The 17307-nt window shown below is 42.3% G+C and overlaps 1 protein-coding gene across 11 annotated transcripts in view; it reads right to left on the reverse strand.

Annotated features, from left to right (window-relative positions):
- Depdc5 (DEP domain containing 5) overlaps positions 1 to 17307 on the reverse strand; it is a 148963-nt gene that overhangs the window by 12261 nt on the left and 119395 nt on the right. For all 11 annotated transcript variants that reach the window (XM_029567320.1, XM_029567318.1, XM_029567319.1 and 8 more), the window contains 3 exons: positions 13979 to 14087; positions 10454 to 10681; positions 5498 to 5667 (listed from right to left, as the gene is read on the reverse strand). In XM_029567320.1, coding sequence (XP_029423180.1) covers positions 5498 to 5667; positions 10454 to 10681; positions 13979 to 14087 — 507 coding nt within the window. The remainder of the gene's footprint in view (positions 1 to 5497; positions 5668 to 10453; positions 10682 to 13978; positions 14088 to 17307) is intronic.

Genomic DNA, 17307 nt, shown 5'->3' on the forward strand with positions numbered 1-17307 from the left:
TGGATTCCGTGGTTATTCTTGGGGGTCCATTCTCTGGGCACAACATTAGGAATTATGCAATTTGGGAGTCTTTTAGATAGACCCATTGAAGGGGTACCTCAATTGCGTCACTCTGCATCCCTGTTCAGCATGGAAGAAGCCAGAGCAGTCTGTGTCCCAACTCCTATTTGGCAATTTGGGTAACCTCTTCAGACGATGGTGTGATAATAATAGGAGGTAGGAATCAGCTAGGCAGTTAGGGTAAAATGTCCTTGGACCTCTGTACTGAATGTGTTAGGAAATTAGGAATAAATTAAGATGAATATTAAGAGTGACTTTGAAATGAAACTAGAAACTAGGAACTTCTTGGCTTCTCAGGCTCACTTATCACTTCACACAGAAACTATGTGAAACTGTGTGGAGCAGATGGGTGGACTTGAGAGTCGAAACTAAGTAGCTTGAACGCCTGTGTGTGATAGATAAGTAATCAATGGGAGAAGCCATATCTCAAGAAACAGCTGAAGTTACTGATGTAAGTCAGAAGGACTCCAGACAAAAAGAAACATACAAAAACTGGCAGCTTGAGGACTTCATCGATGCTTGGCTACACGAAATGCTGACTCTGTAAGCCTCATCCTGATGTATTGCCCAAGAGACTGAAATTCTGCTAAGGCCGGGCTGGAATTCTGTTTGAGACCAGATCGAGAACTCTGGCAGAATCTTGGTCTGCTCTAGGATTGGAGAGAGCTTGCCACGACTAGACATGAACAGAGCCTGTGAATTGACAGCTCCAGCCGGGAGAGTGCAGTGATCACAGCGGACGCTGAGTGACTCCACACAGAGTACTGGAAGGACTAACCTCTGGAAGGTATTGCCTTGAGACTTTGGGATTCTGAATTGCTAGAGGACCGGGTTTCCCCTTGAGTGTTTGTGTTGATGTGTATTTAACTGTGTGATAAATACATATTGCAACCAATCAGTCATTGGGAGAATCTCTTCTGTTCCGTATGCGCCTGTCCTAAGCTCTCCCGAGAAGCAGTGACACACTCTGGATGTCACACTCAGGACAGTTACTGTCAAGTAACTTCCCCACTCAGGACAACCTCTTAGCAACATACTCTGTTCTAAAGGCTAAAAAATGTCAAAAATATTTGGGAGCTCTTATCTAATCCCTAAAAGATTTCAGGGTTACCTCTTCAGAGGAGGGGAATATCAGAGTAGCAAAAAACCCTGTAAGTTTAACTGATCAAGACTATAAAATCCCTAGTCTGTCTGTTGGAGGACCCACCTGGTGATAGAACCACCCCTAGGAAGGCAGGTTCACCTTAAGTTATGCTAAATAGATGGATGGAATACCTGGTGTGCTAATGAGGTACTGATTTTTTCCTGCCTGGAATCCTGCTTTGTAATGCAGAACTCCACAGAACTTCTGCCCAGCCATGGTCATGTAAGGTCTGCCATTTGGATCCATTCTTCAACTCTTTTATGAATGAGACTAAGAACCCTCTAGGGGACCCTCTTCCCCGCCCACCCCCCATTTCAGTACAGGCCAAAACTATGGACATATGGTGTCTTACTTTAATTAAAAGACAAAATGACCTACAGTAACAGTATATGAAGGTGCTTTGCAGACAATAATAGACTGGCACCACTCTTTGAAATACTCGGGAAAAAAATTCACTTTGTACCCTTTGTATGTTCAGAACATAGTATTATCAGAAACCCTCAAAAAAAAAAAGTCTGCTGAGGTAATGCATCTTCAATCCCTGCATGCACATATCTCACACACCCACAAGATAAAAAAATTGAAATTGAAGGGGATTACTCTTAGCCTCCCCTACCCCCAGAAACATGCACAAGAATTCAACAGTAAAGCCAAGAGCTGTAGTTCGATCAACTTAATTCCTAAGTTTTGCCAATAATCTTTTTTATTTTAGATAACTGTAACTCTATGTGTGCAGGTGCTGTGGTCATGTTGTTTTGAGATGGGTATTAAGAGAATGCTTATGCTACTAGGTCAGAGGTCTTGCCTGGAGGCAATGGTCATCTCAATGCCAACCAGCTGGGGAAGAGCTTGTGTCCTCTGTAAAGTTGGAGCTAAGCAAGATGAGAACTGACTTACCTTTCTTTGTTTGTTTCTTTTTTGAGTCAGCCTCTTGCTATGTAGTCTAGGCTGGACTAGAATTATTCTGCCTCTACCCAAATACTGGAATTATAGGTATATGCCACCATGCCTAGCAGCTGGTATACTTTTTGACTTAGATCTTTCATATGTGTATCTGTGTGTGCAGATATATCGATGTGTGGAAGCCAGGGGTCAATGTCAGGTGTTTTCCTCTATTGCTCTCCACCTAACTGTGTGTGTGTGTGTGTGTGTGTGTGTGTGTGTGTGTGTGTGTGTGTGTATGTGTGTGTGTATGATGCGTGTATCTGTATGTGTGTGTGAGTGGGGATACATGAGTGCAGAGTGCATGTGTGGAGATCAGAGGACAACATTGGGTGCTAGTCCTTGCCTTCCATCTTGTCTGAGATATGATCCCTCATTGAACCTGGAGTTTGTCACTTTGGCTAAGCTGGCTGGCCACTGGTCCCTGGGCTCTGACCCTCTAGCCTTAGGGTTATAGTTATGTGCTGCTGTACTTGGATTTAATGTGGATGCACAGATCTGAATCCAGGTCCTCATGCTTGTGCAATAAGTAGTTTACCTACTGAGCCATCTCCCTAGGTCCCCTAGACTTAAATCTTTAAGGATGTTTCCTGCATGAGCATCTTTCCAAGGGAAGAATCCTTGAAGATATTAATGCCATATGGAGAGTCAGACTATGCCAGCAGACACAGACCGAAACAAATCTCTCCCTCAAGATACTATATTTTGCAAATAAAATTGGCATACAAGTTCTTAATAAAACTTGCTATCCAGTGCTATATTCCTTTCTCTTGGGTTATTTCCCAATGTTCAGTAAACAAATTCTGAACTTCCCAGCTGTTCTCCACTACGTGATGAAATGCTTAGGATGGCATTAGAGAGAAGTGGGACCCAACTGATGCATGAGCTGATGCATTCTTTCAGGCTGAATTTATGTTCATAAAAGGAGGGGCAGACAGTGATGACATTTAAGGAGGGCTCTCAGAAGACATGAACAGCTTGTCTAGTTAGTTAGTGTTCATTTCATAGTGCCTTGGTTCAGGGTGGGCAGTGGTTTGGGTTGGCTTCATAGCAAAGGAACCAGCAAAGATGACAGGTCTGAATGCAGAGCTAGGTAAAGATAGACTAACAAGACAGAAGATAGGCAAGAAGGCCAGCTAGCAAGGAGCAAGGCCTCTTAATGCAGACACTCATGACACCTTGTGCTTGTTAATTTTTTTTTCTTTTTGGTCTTTTTGAGACAGGGTCTCCTGGTATCTCCAGCTAACTTGGAACTCACTATGTAGATCATGATGCTGGACTCAAACTCAGAGATCTGCTTGCCTCTGCCTCCCAAGTGCTGGGATTAAAGGCATGGGCTACCATGCCTGGTCTGTGCTGGTTAATTCTTTAATGTCTGTAGGTATTGCCAATATGCCCAGATGACAAGCTCACTTTGACTGAGAAAGAATGAGTTAAAAACAGTGATGGTCGGCTGGAGAGATGGCTCAGAAGTTAAGAGCACTGGCTGTTTTTGCAGGACCTGGGTTTGGTTCCTAGTACCCACATGACAGTTAACAACCATCCATAACTCCAGTTCCACAGATATGACACCCTACTCTGACCTCTATGGGCACTGCATGCACAGGTACACTTACCTGCAGGCAAAACACTCATACACATAAAATAAAAATAAATAAAATAGGGCTAGAAAGATGGCTCAGCGGTTAAGAGTACTGGCTGTTCTTGCAGAAGACCCAGGTTCAAATCCCAGCACCCCCAAGGCAGCTAACAATGGTCCATAACTCCAGTTTCAGGATATCTAACGCCTTCTTCTGTCTTCTGCAGGCACTGCATGACACAGGTGCACTTGCATACACACAGGCATAATACTCATACACATAAAATAAAAATAAATATTTTCAAAAAATAGTGATGCTCACTGACAAGGAATTAGGTGGGTAAACTATGTAAAAATAAATATTAGCATATTCTGTAGCCATTAAAAACAATGAGCCAAAACAAAAATAAAATTTAAATCTAACAAATAAGAAACAAGGCAGATGTATTCATGCTTATATGAAAAACACACAGGTAATAGGAAAAAATGCAATGTAATTAATATGGATCATGTGCTGCTGTGTACACACACACACAGAGGCTATTCTTTTTTAAAATAAGGTCTCACTCTATAGCCCAGGCTGACCTGGAACTCACTATATACCCTAGGCTGGCCTTGGTATATCACCTGTGGTGATCCTCTTGCCATAGCATTCTTCATTCTTCTTTTTTTTCCCCTGAGACAGGGTCTTAGCCCTGGCTGGCCTGGAATTCACTATGTAAACCAGGCTGGCCTTGAGCTCACAGAGATCTGCCTACTCCTGCTTCCCAACTGCTGGGATTAAAGGTGTGTATCACTTCCCTCAACATTCTGAGTGCTGGGAATTTAGGCCAGAGCCACTATGGCCAGCCATTCATAATAAAAAAAACAAGCAGCACGGTTCCATACATACAAAGAATCCCTCTGGGAGTATACTAAATGTAGTGTTAGTGATGGCTGCTTTTAGATAAAAGTCCCTGGACACAAGGGAGATAGAGATTTACTTTTCACTCTGGACCAGTGATTCTTGAATGCAGGCAAAACTCTTTCCTGGGATGTGCCAAGTTTTGGAACATTTTTGGTTTTCACAGAGGGGGATGTACTATTGGCATTTAACAGGTAGAGGCCAGGATGCTATTTAGCAACCTACAATGCACGTGACAGTCCCTCATGGCAGACAATACCCAGCCCCAGATGTCAGCAATGCCAAAGTAGAGAAACACTGATCTATACTATTTGAATTTTTCTATGTTTAATATTTTCACAGTTATTCCAAATAGACCATGTGAAAGGTAATAGGAGGCTGAACTAAAAATAAAAGTGACATGAATCTGTACAAAGCATCCCCCATGTCTTCAGCTGGAGAAATGGCTCAGCAGTCAAGAACACTGTTCTTGAAGAAGATCTGGGTTCAAATCCCAGCACCCACATGGCAGCTAACAACTGTCCATAACTCCAGTTCCAGGGCATCTGATAGCCTCTTCTGTCTTTCGTGGGCATTGCACAACACAGGTGCATTTACCTACATACAGGCAATACACACATACACATAAAATAAATAAAATAAAATAAAATTCAATTTAAGAAAAGCATTCCCTATGTCTTAAAAGTGTGTAGGTCTCACTGGGTGTGGTGGTGCACGCCTTTAATCCCAGCCCTTGGGAAGCAGAATTAGGCGGATCTTTGAGAGTTCAAGGCCAGCCTGGTCTACATAGTGAGTTCCAGGACAGCTGGAGCTACAAGGAGACCCTGCCTCAAAAAGACCAAAAAAAAAAAAAGTGTGTAGGTCTCACCATCTCAAAGAGCACTGCAGCAGTCACCGCCATCCAGTGTAGCTTGATCTCAAAGGCTGCATTCAGAGAGAAGTTTCCATGGTAGTAACAGCTGCACCATTCCAGCCTGTCTGTACGGTTGTTCACATCAACATCCAGGGTCACAGTCCTCTGCTCTGGGACAGTGGCAGCTGCGTCAGCACATGGGGGGCATGGGGGGCACACACAGAGAGAGGGAACAGGAATGGGATAAGCAGAAGAAAAAACAATGAAGCATATAAGTATGAAACTGTGGAACTGCTTCACAGGTGCTAGAAATCACCTAGTCCAGGGGGCTGTAAACTTTAGGTTTTGTGGGACAAATGGTTTCTATCACAATTACAAAAATCTGTGAGAAGTTGTGCCATTGTAGTGCAAAAGCAGCACTTTATTATGGGCTTGGCTATGTTCCAATAAAACTTTACTTATAAAAACAGGTGGATCTTTAGAACAATTAAACTATTCTGTATGTTATTATGATGGTAGATATACCATCATACATTTATTCAAGCCCACAGAATGCACAATACCAAGAGTAAACCTTAATGTGAACATGGACTTTGGGTGGTGATAGTACATTAATGCAGGTTAATGGATCAGAACAAATTTCACTCTGGTGAGGGATGCTGACAGTGGAGGAGGCTGGAAGAGGCAGGGAAGGGAGTATATGGGAACTTTCTGCTCAATTCTGCTGAAGATCTAAAATTCCTCTAAAGTAATTGATTAAAGTCAGGGAAAGTGGCTTAAACCTACAATATTAGCATTTAAAAGGCAGAAGGACTGCAAGTTAGAGGCTACTCTGGGCCAAATATTTAGACCCTATCTCAAAAAACAAAAACCGGGGGTTAGAGATGGCTCAGTGGTTAAGAACACTGGCTGGCTGCTTTTTCAGAGGACCTGGGTTCGATTCCTAGCACCCATATGGCAACTAACAACTCTGTAACTGCAGTTCCAAGGGATCCAATGTTCTCTTCTGGCCTCCACAGGCTTTGCACAACACTTACATACATGCAAGTGAAACATTCATACAAATTAAAGCAAACAAACAAAAAAATGGCGGGCTAGAGAGATGGCTCAGCAGTTAAGGACACTTGCTGAGCAATCATGAGGACCAGAGTTTGGATCCTAGTCCCTACAGAACAAGCTGGGAGTCCAGCATACATCTGTAACCCTGGCTCTGAGGGAGGTGGAGACAGGAGGATTGCTGGGGCTTGCTGACTTCCAGTCTAGCTGAGAAAACATGAGACCCAAGGAGAGACCCTGACTTAATGGAATGAAGAGGCAGACAGTAATACAGGAGGGCACCTGATACCCTCTTATGGCCTTTATGTACATGTATACACACACACACACACGCACACACACACATGCAGACACACACACACACACACACACACACACAGAAAGAGAGAGAGAGAAATAAATGATTCCAAGGGTGGGAGAACTCAATTATAAAGCAAATGGTTGGGGCTGGAGATACAGTTCAGTGGTTTAGAACACTGGCTGTTCATGCAGAAGACCCAGGTTTGAATCCTAGTACCCATATAGCAGCTAACAACCATCTGTAACTCCAGTTCTAGGGGATCCAATGCCCTATTCTGACCTCTGCTGGCTTTGCACGACATACATGCGGCAATACTCACACATATAAAATTAAAAAAAGAAAACCAAAAACAAATGGTAAGCTAGATTCAGTCAGTTATGCTGTACCATGTCTCCTTAAACAAACCCACCACCCTCATTTACCCAGGGAAGGGGTTATCTTCACCAGGATCATTGAGTCAGGAGCTCAGCCAGTCCAAACTCAAGACCTTCTGATTTCAGATAAACAGACACAAGGAGAAACAGCCCAGACCACAGTGAGGAAGAAGCATTACTTTTCTTGTTTCAACTCAGGAAGGCATTTGTTCTACAATCTTTTCTCAAGAAATGAAACCTCATAATGAAACTTGTTATTTTATTCTATTCTATCACTGGCACGTGGCTGAAGTTACAGAAATATGACAGCCAAGTAGCACAAGGGTGAGAAGGTTTATAGACTCCCTCTCTGGCCTTCTCCTTTGACCACTTTGTGTTCCCACCTCCTCCTTCTATTCCCATTATGCCCTTCTCCCTGTTTATGCTCTGAGCCTTGCTAATGCTCAAAGTGAGGCCTAGCTGAGGCTCCATGAACACTTAAGGCACATTTGGTACCTTCACTTGGTTACTCTGATATTCAAATGCTCATCTAAGCTAGATTCTGTCTGTGCTTCATGTTCTCAGTTCACAACATTGCTGAGTAACCCCCTTTATTTCACAGTCTGTATTCTAGTGTTGCACACTGTGTACCCCTCCGCAGCTAAAAAAGCCCCATTCACAAACCAAAGGCACCTGATAAACAACAGTGGTGACTCTGAACATCTCTTTTCCTCCATCTGGCATGTTAAGTTCAGAATAGGTGAGTCTAGCAGCACCCAAGGAAGTGGACTACTCAGCCCACCTTAAGATACCACTGGCATTGTGCTTCAGGGATGAGACTTGATAGTGCAGATGCTTCTAGCAGGTTTTCAGTGTTGACAGATATGCAGCAAAGATGCTGCTTTCAGTGAGTTCACTCAAGTACAATGTCAGTGGACAAAGCTATATGGAAAGTCCAAAACATATGTAAAAGCCCAGAGGAGAAAGAAGCAGGCTCAGCATTCTAGGGGGCTATTTATGACCCATAGAGCGGATCAGTGTCACTACAGGAGGAAAAACACTGAAACTCAGCCTAACAACTAGTGCTGCCCCACAATGGAGCAAGCAGTCTCAATGGGGAGTGCCAGGTCAAAGGGGATTTTCAGAGATGCTGACTCCCTATTCCCTACTATGGGAAAGAGCAGGGGTCAGGGTTTGGACAGAGGGAAGCAAGAGTCCCTCCTGACTCCAAGATCCAGCAGACTATCAGGAGAAAGCTGAGAAGCCGGAGGCCTCTGTGTGGCATAAGGTATGTAGAACCGCTTCCTCCAGACTCTCAGATGCCCCTGCAGCCTCCCAGCTCAGCTTCCCAGCTCAGTGGCATAGGATCACAGGGATGGGGAAGTGGGAGTCACCATGGCCATGACAGAGTACCATTGAGGCTTTTCAAAACAGCGTATTGTTCATTCAAATGAGCATCAGAAGTTTTCAAAAAGGAAAAGCAAACAAAATAACCAAAACAATAGGGAAAAAGAAAAAAACAACCAAGGTTACAAGTGAAATGTAGGCCTTTCTCTTCTTGAAGGTATGTTTGTTTTGTTGTTGCTGTTCTTTTAAGGACGAATCCAGATATTGAAATGAGGTCTTATTTATTTGGCAAGCTGGTAAATTAGATTTCTTTGTTTTTGAGATACAGTCTCACTTTGTAGCCTGGGGTGACTTCAAACTTACAATCTAAGCCCTGCATCTACCTCTCAAGTGTTCAGACTACAAGTATGACCCACCAACCACACCTGGCCAGAAAGAGATATTGTAACTTATTCTTAGTTTTACTTAAAAAAAATTCCTTGTAGTTCTAAGTAGAGCCTTCTACATGCTAAGCAAGTACTGAGCACAGTGGCTCATGCCTGTAATGCCAGCACTCAGGAGGCTGAAGCAGGAAGACTGTTGAAAATTTGAGCCAACTACCTGCTCTGGACATAAATCTCCTCTTCCCTGCTCTCTCCTTTGGGCCTGTGACTTATTTCTCTATACTGTTCTTCTTTAAGACTACCAACCAAGGGACCGGAGAACTGGCTCAGTGGTTAAGAGCACTGGCTGCTCTTGCAGAGGACCCAGGTTCGATTCCCAGCACCTACATGGTGGCTAACAACTGTCTGTAACTCCAGTTCCATGGAATCCCTCACCCTCTTCTGACCTCCATGGGCACTGCACAGCACGGGTGCGTTTACACATATGTAGGCAGTACACTCATATACATAAAATAAAAATAATATTTTTAAAAAAGATTAATAACCAAAACTAAACTGAGAGGGGCTGAACCACTCATCTTGAACATAAGACTGGAACAATCAAAAGAGGAATTATCATCTACAGAAGGAGAGGATTTAGGGAATGAGAATATTTTATGCAGACATTGTCAGGAGGGCCTCTAGGACCTACGCGATGACATGAGACAATACCTAAAGCACTTTCCAGAAGCAGTAACAAGGAGCAAGCAGAGCAAACAGGCTGCAACCATGCTTATGTGCTGTGTGCTTTGTCCACTCAGGGAGGGGAGCTGTGTACATGCCTACGTGATAGTGGTTCGTCTGTTCCTAGGATGGTGGTATTTTCTTTTCTTTCTTTCTTCCTTTTTTTTGGACACAGGGGGTCTCCCTGTAGCCCAGCAGGCCTGGAACTTGCTATGTAGACCAGGCTGGCCTCGAACTCACAGAGATCTTCCTGCCTCTGCCTCCCCGTGCTGAGACTAAAGGCGTAAAGGCATTTGCCACTATGCACGGCAAGGATGGTATATTTTCAACAAAATGAATGGCAGAAGGATCTTCCTCCAATTACACAGTTAAATGCTTAGTGTTAGAATGTTTGCTGACTCTAAGTGCCTGGAACAGATGATCTTTCAGGTTCCTTCCCTTTCTGAGATCCAAAGATGCAAGGGTTCTAGTTCCAGCTGTAATTAAACATGGACTGAGCACCAGTTTATATCCTCTATATCCTGAAGTCTTCTTTGAACTTTTTCTATTCTCCACTATCCACACAGGTTTGATACCATGCTCTGATTTCAGAGGTACTAAATACTCTTGGTTAGTTGGGACAGTAAGAAAGGGGAACCCACTCAGCCAGGGAAAGACATCCCAGGAACCCACCATGCCGGCAGATACAGGGGTCAGCATGACAGTTACAGCACCTGTAATCTTGGTTTGTGTGGCTTCATCTCCTTGACTACCCTTTTTCAGCCAGCTGCCAGTGCATTACCAGATTCCAACTGGGTCAAACACTTACCTAAGAGTGCAGCTGCCTGGCTCCGTCCCCCAAAACTGCGGCTAAAGGAGCTGTGTCTGCTTGCATATGAGGCTGGCCGGCTGGGCAGCCAGGGCAGGAGAAAGGCAGGAATCTCAGAGTGTAAGAGCTCTTCTGCCACAAAGGCCACCTCAAACCACTTGCGCTGGAAGCTGGCAAAGTCATCTACCCCTGCTATGTGCCAGGTGGCAGTGGGCTGCTGCATGGCCACTGGAAAAGAAGGATGTGAAGGGCCCTCATCACAAATGTGTATTTCCTTACTGATACATGCTACAGTACAAACTGACCCTCAAAACACTATGCTAAGTAGAAGGAGCCAGACATAAAAGGCCACGTATTATAATACTTCACATATATTAAATCTGTAGAAACAAAAATCCTATTAGTGTGCACAGGGAATGGGAAGGACAGGAGCTGGAGAGTGACAGGTGACAGGGCTACAGTTTCCTTTTGCAGTGATGGAAATGGTCTGGAATGAGACTGAGGTGGTGGGTGCACAATACTGTGAATGTACTAAATGTTCCTTAAAATCATCAATTTTATTCAATTAAAAATTATCCTGTTTCATATTTTCAGAATTTATAGTAGTAACTGTATATTTTTTCTTTTTTCAATTGGAAGATAAAAATAGGTGCTTCCTGATCAAACTTAGAATAGTATCAAAATTCCAGGACTGGAGAGATGGCTCAGCAGTTAAGAGCATGGATTGCTTGCTCTTGCAGAAGACTCTAGTTCAATTCCCAGCACCCATGTCAGTGACTCTAGCTAGCTCTAGGGGATTTGACACCTTTGGTCTCTGAGGGCACCTGTACTCAAGTGCATATACCCTCTTCCCACACATACATAATCAGAAATAAAATCAAATCTTTAAAAATAAAGAGCTGGGTGTGGTGGTACACGCCTTTAGTCCCAGCACTCGGGAGGCAGAGGCAAGCAGATCTTTCCAACCTGGTCTACATAGTGAGTTCCAGGCCAGCTGGGACTATAGGGAGACCCTGTCTCAAAAAGACCAAAATAAATAAATAATAAATAAACAAACAAACAAACAAATAAATAAATAAATGAAAAGAAAAGAAATTCCCACACAGATCCACTTCTGCCATGTTCTTGGACAAGGGAACACAGTGAGAGGCACCAGCTACACCCTCACATGTATCAGTCCTTAGACCCAGAGATAGAAAAGCCATTTACCACAGGATGGGAGTCACTTCCAGGCAAAGTCCTCAAGCATGTGCAATTCATGTCCTGGAGAGGCTGGTCTTCCAGAGCTATGCAGGCAAGCATAACTAAATCATGCTAGAAATTGTTCCTCTCTGGGTGTGGAAAGATTGTAAGAGCCAGGGAGGAGGTGCATGACCATACAAAAATAGTCCTAAAGGTTCCTGGGACTCTTCTCATATGAACCTACACAAGACCCATGCAAACTCAAGCAGACAAAAACCTAGCACAGAACTGTGGAAATGAACAGCAGGCTCTAATTTTAGACAAAGAATTATTGGCAGCTGATTACTGCTGGGTGAGAATGAGCTGACCTTCTTAAAAGGAGGGTCTCTAGATAGACTGACTGGATCCCAGTGGACGAACTTGCACTGAGGGACATCTGGGGACACTAACTTTACATGATAGGTCTTAACACTAATGACCAGAAGATATGAATTCCAGTGGGGGGGCTATGGGAGGGTGCCAAAGGGGAAGGGGGTATAAAGATGATTTTCTGTATGAAATAGAAAAAAGCTCAATTAAAAAAAAATGTTTTTTTTTTTTTTTTTTGGTCTTTTTAAGACAAGGTCTCCCTGTAGCCCCAGCTGTCCTGGAACTCACTATGTAGACCAGGCTGGCCTCGAAATCACAAAGATCCGACTGCCTCTGACTCCCAAGTGCTGGGATTAAAGGCGTGTGCCACCATGCCCAGCAATAAAAAAATTTTTAAAAAAAGAAAGAAATTGTTCCCCTTTGGAGGCGGGCTCATATGCATAAGGCCTTAGGTTTGATTCCTAAATACACAATGAACAAGCAGACAAACATAACCAGCCTTCTGGACTCATGAGCTGTAGATACACATTCAATCAAATATACATAGTAAGTAGTTTTGGGGAGGAGGAGGAGTATCTATAGTGAATAATACCAAAGTTTTTGTTATCATTTCCTGAACAATATAGTATAACACAGAAATTACACCAGTTATCATAAATAACCTGGGGGTGATTTAAAGAATACAAGAGGAAGGTGCTGGAGAGATGGCTTAGTGGTAAAGAGCACTTGCTGCTCTTCCACAGGACCCGAGTTCCATTTCCAGTTCCCACATTAAGTCACATTAAGTGACTCAAAACTCTAGCTCCAAGGGTCTGACACCCTCTTCTGGCATACATACATACACACACACACACACACACACACACACACACCATTTCTTTAAAAAAGAGTGTGCACAGGTTATATGTTAATGACATGTCATGTTATGTATAGGCCTTGAGCATCTGTATCTGTGATTTTTAATTTTTTTTGTATTCCAGAAAAGATGGGTTCCTTGAGCTAACATCCCTCTAGCACAAAGGAATGACTATATTTAAAAAGTATCTTGGAAAACATGCTGGGACCTGCTAGTCTTCCTAGAGGAATATGTGGAGCCTGGGAACCCAGCAAGTAAAAAGTACTATAAATCACATATTGGTGCCCATCATACTGTGATCAGAATTAACTGTATTGGGTGCTAGTAGGGCATCATATTTAAAGACAGTTACCAAAATATCACCCATGGAAAATTCTCAACCAGGTCCCTTAGCCTCTTCTAGGTTTATTTTCCACCAATACTGTCCTCAATAAGAACATATCGTTGTTGGGTGTGGTAGCACATACCTTTAATCCCAGCACTTGGGAGGCAGAGATAGGTGGATCTCTGTGAGTTCTAGGCCAACCTGGTCAACAGAGTGAATTCTACACCAGTTGGGGCTGCAAGGAGACCCTGTCTCAAAGATACCCCTCCCTCCCAAAAGAACAGTAGTTAAGGCTCAGAGTTAAGACCCAGGTTCGACTCCCAGAATGCACATGGTGGCTAACAGCCATCTGTAACTCTACTTCCAAGGGACCTGATGCCCTCTTCTGACCTCCATGGACACTGCACAACATGGGTTCACTTACATGCATGCTTTTATACATAAAATATAATAATAAACCACTGTTAGGACTTGAGGACCCCAGTTGGGTTCTGAGCAACCACGTTGGGTGGCTCACAACTACCTGTAACTCCAGCTCCAGGGGATCCAGTGTCTCTGGTCTCCACATGCACCTGCATTCACGCGTGCGCCACACACACACACACACAGAGTCAACCAAAACTAAATAAATGAATCTTAAAAGAAAACATTGTCATTCTGTTAAGGCTTAAATTGAGAACAAATGCTGAAGGACAGATGGGTCAACATAGTACAAAGCCACACATACAGCTCAAGAAGCACTGTAAGGAGAAGTACCCGCCCCAGTGGCAACTGCATGTGCCTTGGCTCTGACCTCGATCGGGCTCTTTATCCATTACTATCTTGTAGAAATAGAAGCCATAGATGAAGGTCCGCCAGGCTTCGCCAGATGCATGTGTGATGAGCTGCTCTTCCAGCATTTTCTAGGAGAAACAATGAAAACCTGAAATTTCTATACAGTGACATCTCAGAAAGGCAGCCTTCAGCTGAGCACAGAAGTCAAGGTAGTGGCAGAAGTACTGAGACCATAGCCACGAACTACCCACTACACATAAAGAGTGTGCGATGCTAAAACTGCCTAAAGTTATATTATAAATGTGTGTATCATTTCATCAAACATACACATACAGAGAAAATCCAAGTAGACAACCATCCAACTTCAACAAATTTAACATTTTGCTATCCAGTACATTCTTTACTTGAGGGGAATATATTCCAAGATCCCTAAAGGAAAGCTAGGTGTGGTGGTACATGCCTGTAATCCCAGCAATAGAGGAGGCTGATGTATAAGAATCAGGAATCCAAGGGCATCCTAGACTACATAGAAAGTTTGAGGACAGTCTTAGCTACACAAAACCTTGTCTCAGTCCTACTCAGTGGCACACGCCTTTAATCCCACCACTAGGGAAGTGGAAGTAGTGGATCTTTGTGAACTCAAGGCCAACCTGGCCTACATAGAGAGTTCCAGGCCCTGTCTCAAAGAGATGAAGCCCCCCTGACAACCCCCCCAAAACCCAAACCTGTTGTCTCCCTAGGGAGGAAAGTGAAGCGTGTGGGCTAAATAGTATCAAACTCTGTATACAGTCAGTATTTTTTAATTCAATCATCCATAGATAAAAATATTTGGAAAGATGTTCCATTTGTCCAAAATCCCAATGCAAAATCAAAAGAAACATGAAAAAATGAGGCAACATGAATCCTTCAAAAATTAAGTCCTTCACTAATGGCCTTCAATGAAAATAAATTAGATAAAAATCCCTGATAGCCGGGCATGGTGGCGCACGCCTTTAATCCCAGCACTCCGGAGGCAGAGGCAGGCAATCTCTGTGAGTTCAAGGCCAGCATGGTCTACGTAGTGAATTCCAGGACAGCTGGGGCTACAGGGAGACCCTGTCTCAAAAAGACCAAAAAAAAAAAAAAATCCCAGATAAAGAACTCAAAAAAGGGGCTGGAGAGATGGCTCAGTGGTTAAGAACACTGGTTGTTCTTACAGAAGACCCATGTTTGAATCCCAGCACCAACATGGCAGCTAACAACTGTCCATAACTCCAGTTCCAGGGGATCTGACAGCCTCTTCTGTCCTCCGTGGGCATTGCACAACACGGGTGCATTTATGTACATGCACGCAATACACTCATACACATAAAATAAAAATAATAAAATACTAAAAAAAAAGAACTCAAAAGAATGATTATATATATATATGTCAGTCAGCTACGTGGCAACTTCTTTACATACACACACACACATATATATACATATATATGTATATATATATGTTAAATGAAATCAAAGAAGACTCTTGAAGGAAATCCAAGAGAACATAAACCATTAGCTGAATAAAATAAGAAGTCAATGTAGGATATGAAAATGGAATTCAGTAAAGAGATAAAATAATGAAAAACTCAATCTGAAATACTGGAACTACAAGGTTCCATATAAGTCAAATAAAAAGCTCAGTGGAAAGACTTGCTAACAGAACAGGTAAGGGAAGGACAGAATACCAGGGCTTGAAGACAAAGGTAGATAAAATGGAACACTCAGACAACAAGGGAAAATTATAAATTAAAACACATAAATAAATAAGTAAATAAATTATGGTGGAAAATTTCTTACACTTATAGAAAGAGATACCCATTCTAGTTCAGGAAGCATTCTGAACACAAAACAAGGACCAGAAAAGAACCTCCACAAGCCATATTATAGTTAAAACAATAAATACACAGAACAAAAAACGTATACAGAAAGATGTAAGAGAAACAGCAAGCCTATCAGAATAACAGCAAATTTTCTTTCAAAGAAAACTTTAAAATTCAGGAGTGCTTGGAATAATTTATTTCAGGTTCTGAAAGACAACAGCTGCCAACCCACATTACTATATTTAGCAAAAGTATGTGTCATAATTGAAAGAGAAAGGAAGTTTTCCACGTAAAAAACAAACTAAAGGAATTCACGACCACTAAGCTAGCTCTACAGAAGATACTTGAAGGACTCCTTGAGACTGGAGAGAGAGACAAACACATTTCGTGAGGCCACAAGAAAGAATAAAGTATGCTACAACAGCAACTAAGCAAAAGGGAAATTAGAAACATCAAACACTACAAAATCAGCAAAATGACAGGAATTATCACCCACCTTTCAAATATTAGCCCTGAATTCCCCAAACAAAACACACAGACTAGCAGATCGAATTAAAAAACAAGACCCATTTATTTGTTGTCCTAAGAAATGCACCTCACCATCAAAGACATATACCACCTTAGGATAAAAAGACATAGAAAAGTATTCCAAGTAAATGGAACTAGGAAGCTAGCAGGTGTCACTGTTCTAACATCTGAGAAAAGAGAAAATCAAAGTTAGTCACAAGAGACAAAGAAGATCACTTCTTACTGATTAAGAAAACATTAAGAGTATATCACAATTCAAAAATACATAGTGGGCATTGGTTTCCTAAAACAAACACTACTAGATATAAAAACACAGATTAACCCCAACAGAATAGTAGTGGGTAGCCTCAATACTTTTACCAACAATCATCTTAAATAGAGAAACATCTGCATTAAATGATATCATTTAACTGGGGGCAGTAGAGGAGGAATATGTTCCAAGATCCCTAAGTGCCAAGAGGCTATGGACCTAAGAGAAATCTGCAGAAGAGTCCATCAAGACACTGCACTGCAGAATACATTTTTCTCAGCAATCCCAGGAACTTTCTAAAAAAATAATTCATATAATAGGACACAAAGCAAGCCAACAAATGCAGGAACATTAAAACTGCCTATATTCTGTATGACCACAATGTAAAAAAAGTTAGAAATCAATAGCAAGAGACTATAAAAGATACATAAACTTATGGAGATTGAACAACACTCTATGATGAATAGATTATTGAGAATCAAGAACTTCTGGAAATTCTCTTTCAGGTTCTTTCTTTTCCTTTACCTCCCTGTTTCCTTTCCATTATCCTGGTTCCTGTAGTTATGTCTGGATACATACTCACTTGTCAGGGTTTGGTTCCAGGATACACATATGAGGGAGAACATATGTCGATATTTTTTGTGAGTCTGTGTTACTTCACTTAGTATAACAGTTTCTAGTTCCATCCATTTACCTGCAAATTTCATGATTTCATCTTTCTTTACT

The sequence above is a fragment of the Nannospalax galili genome, unplaced genomic scaffold (assembly GCF_000622305.1).
Source record: "Nannospalax galili isolate Female #2095 unplaced genomic scaffold, S.galili_v1.0 scaffold259, whole genome shotgun sequence".
Lineage (NCBI taxonomy): Eukaryota > Metazoa > Chordata > Mammalia > Rodentia > Spalacidae > Nannospalax > Nannospalax galili.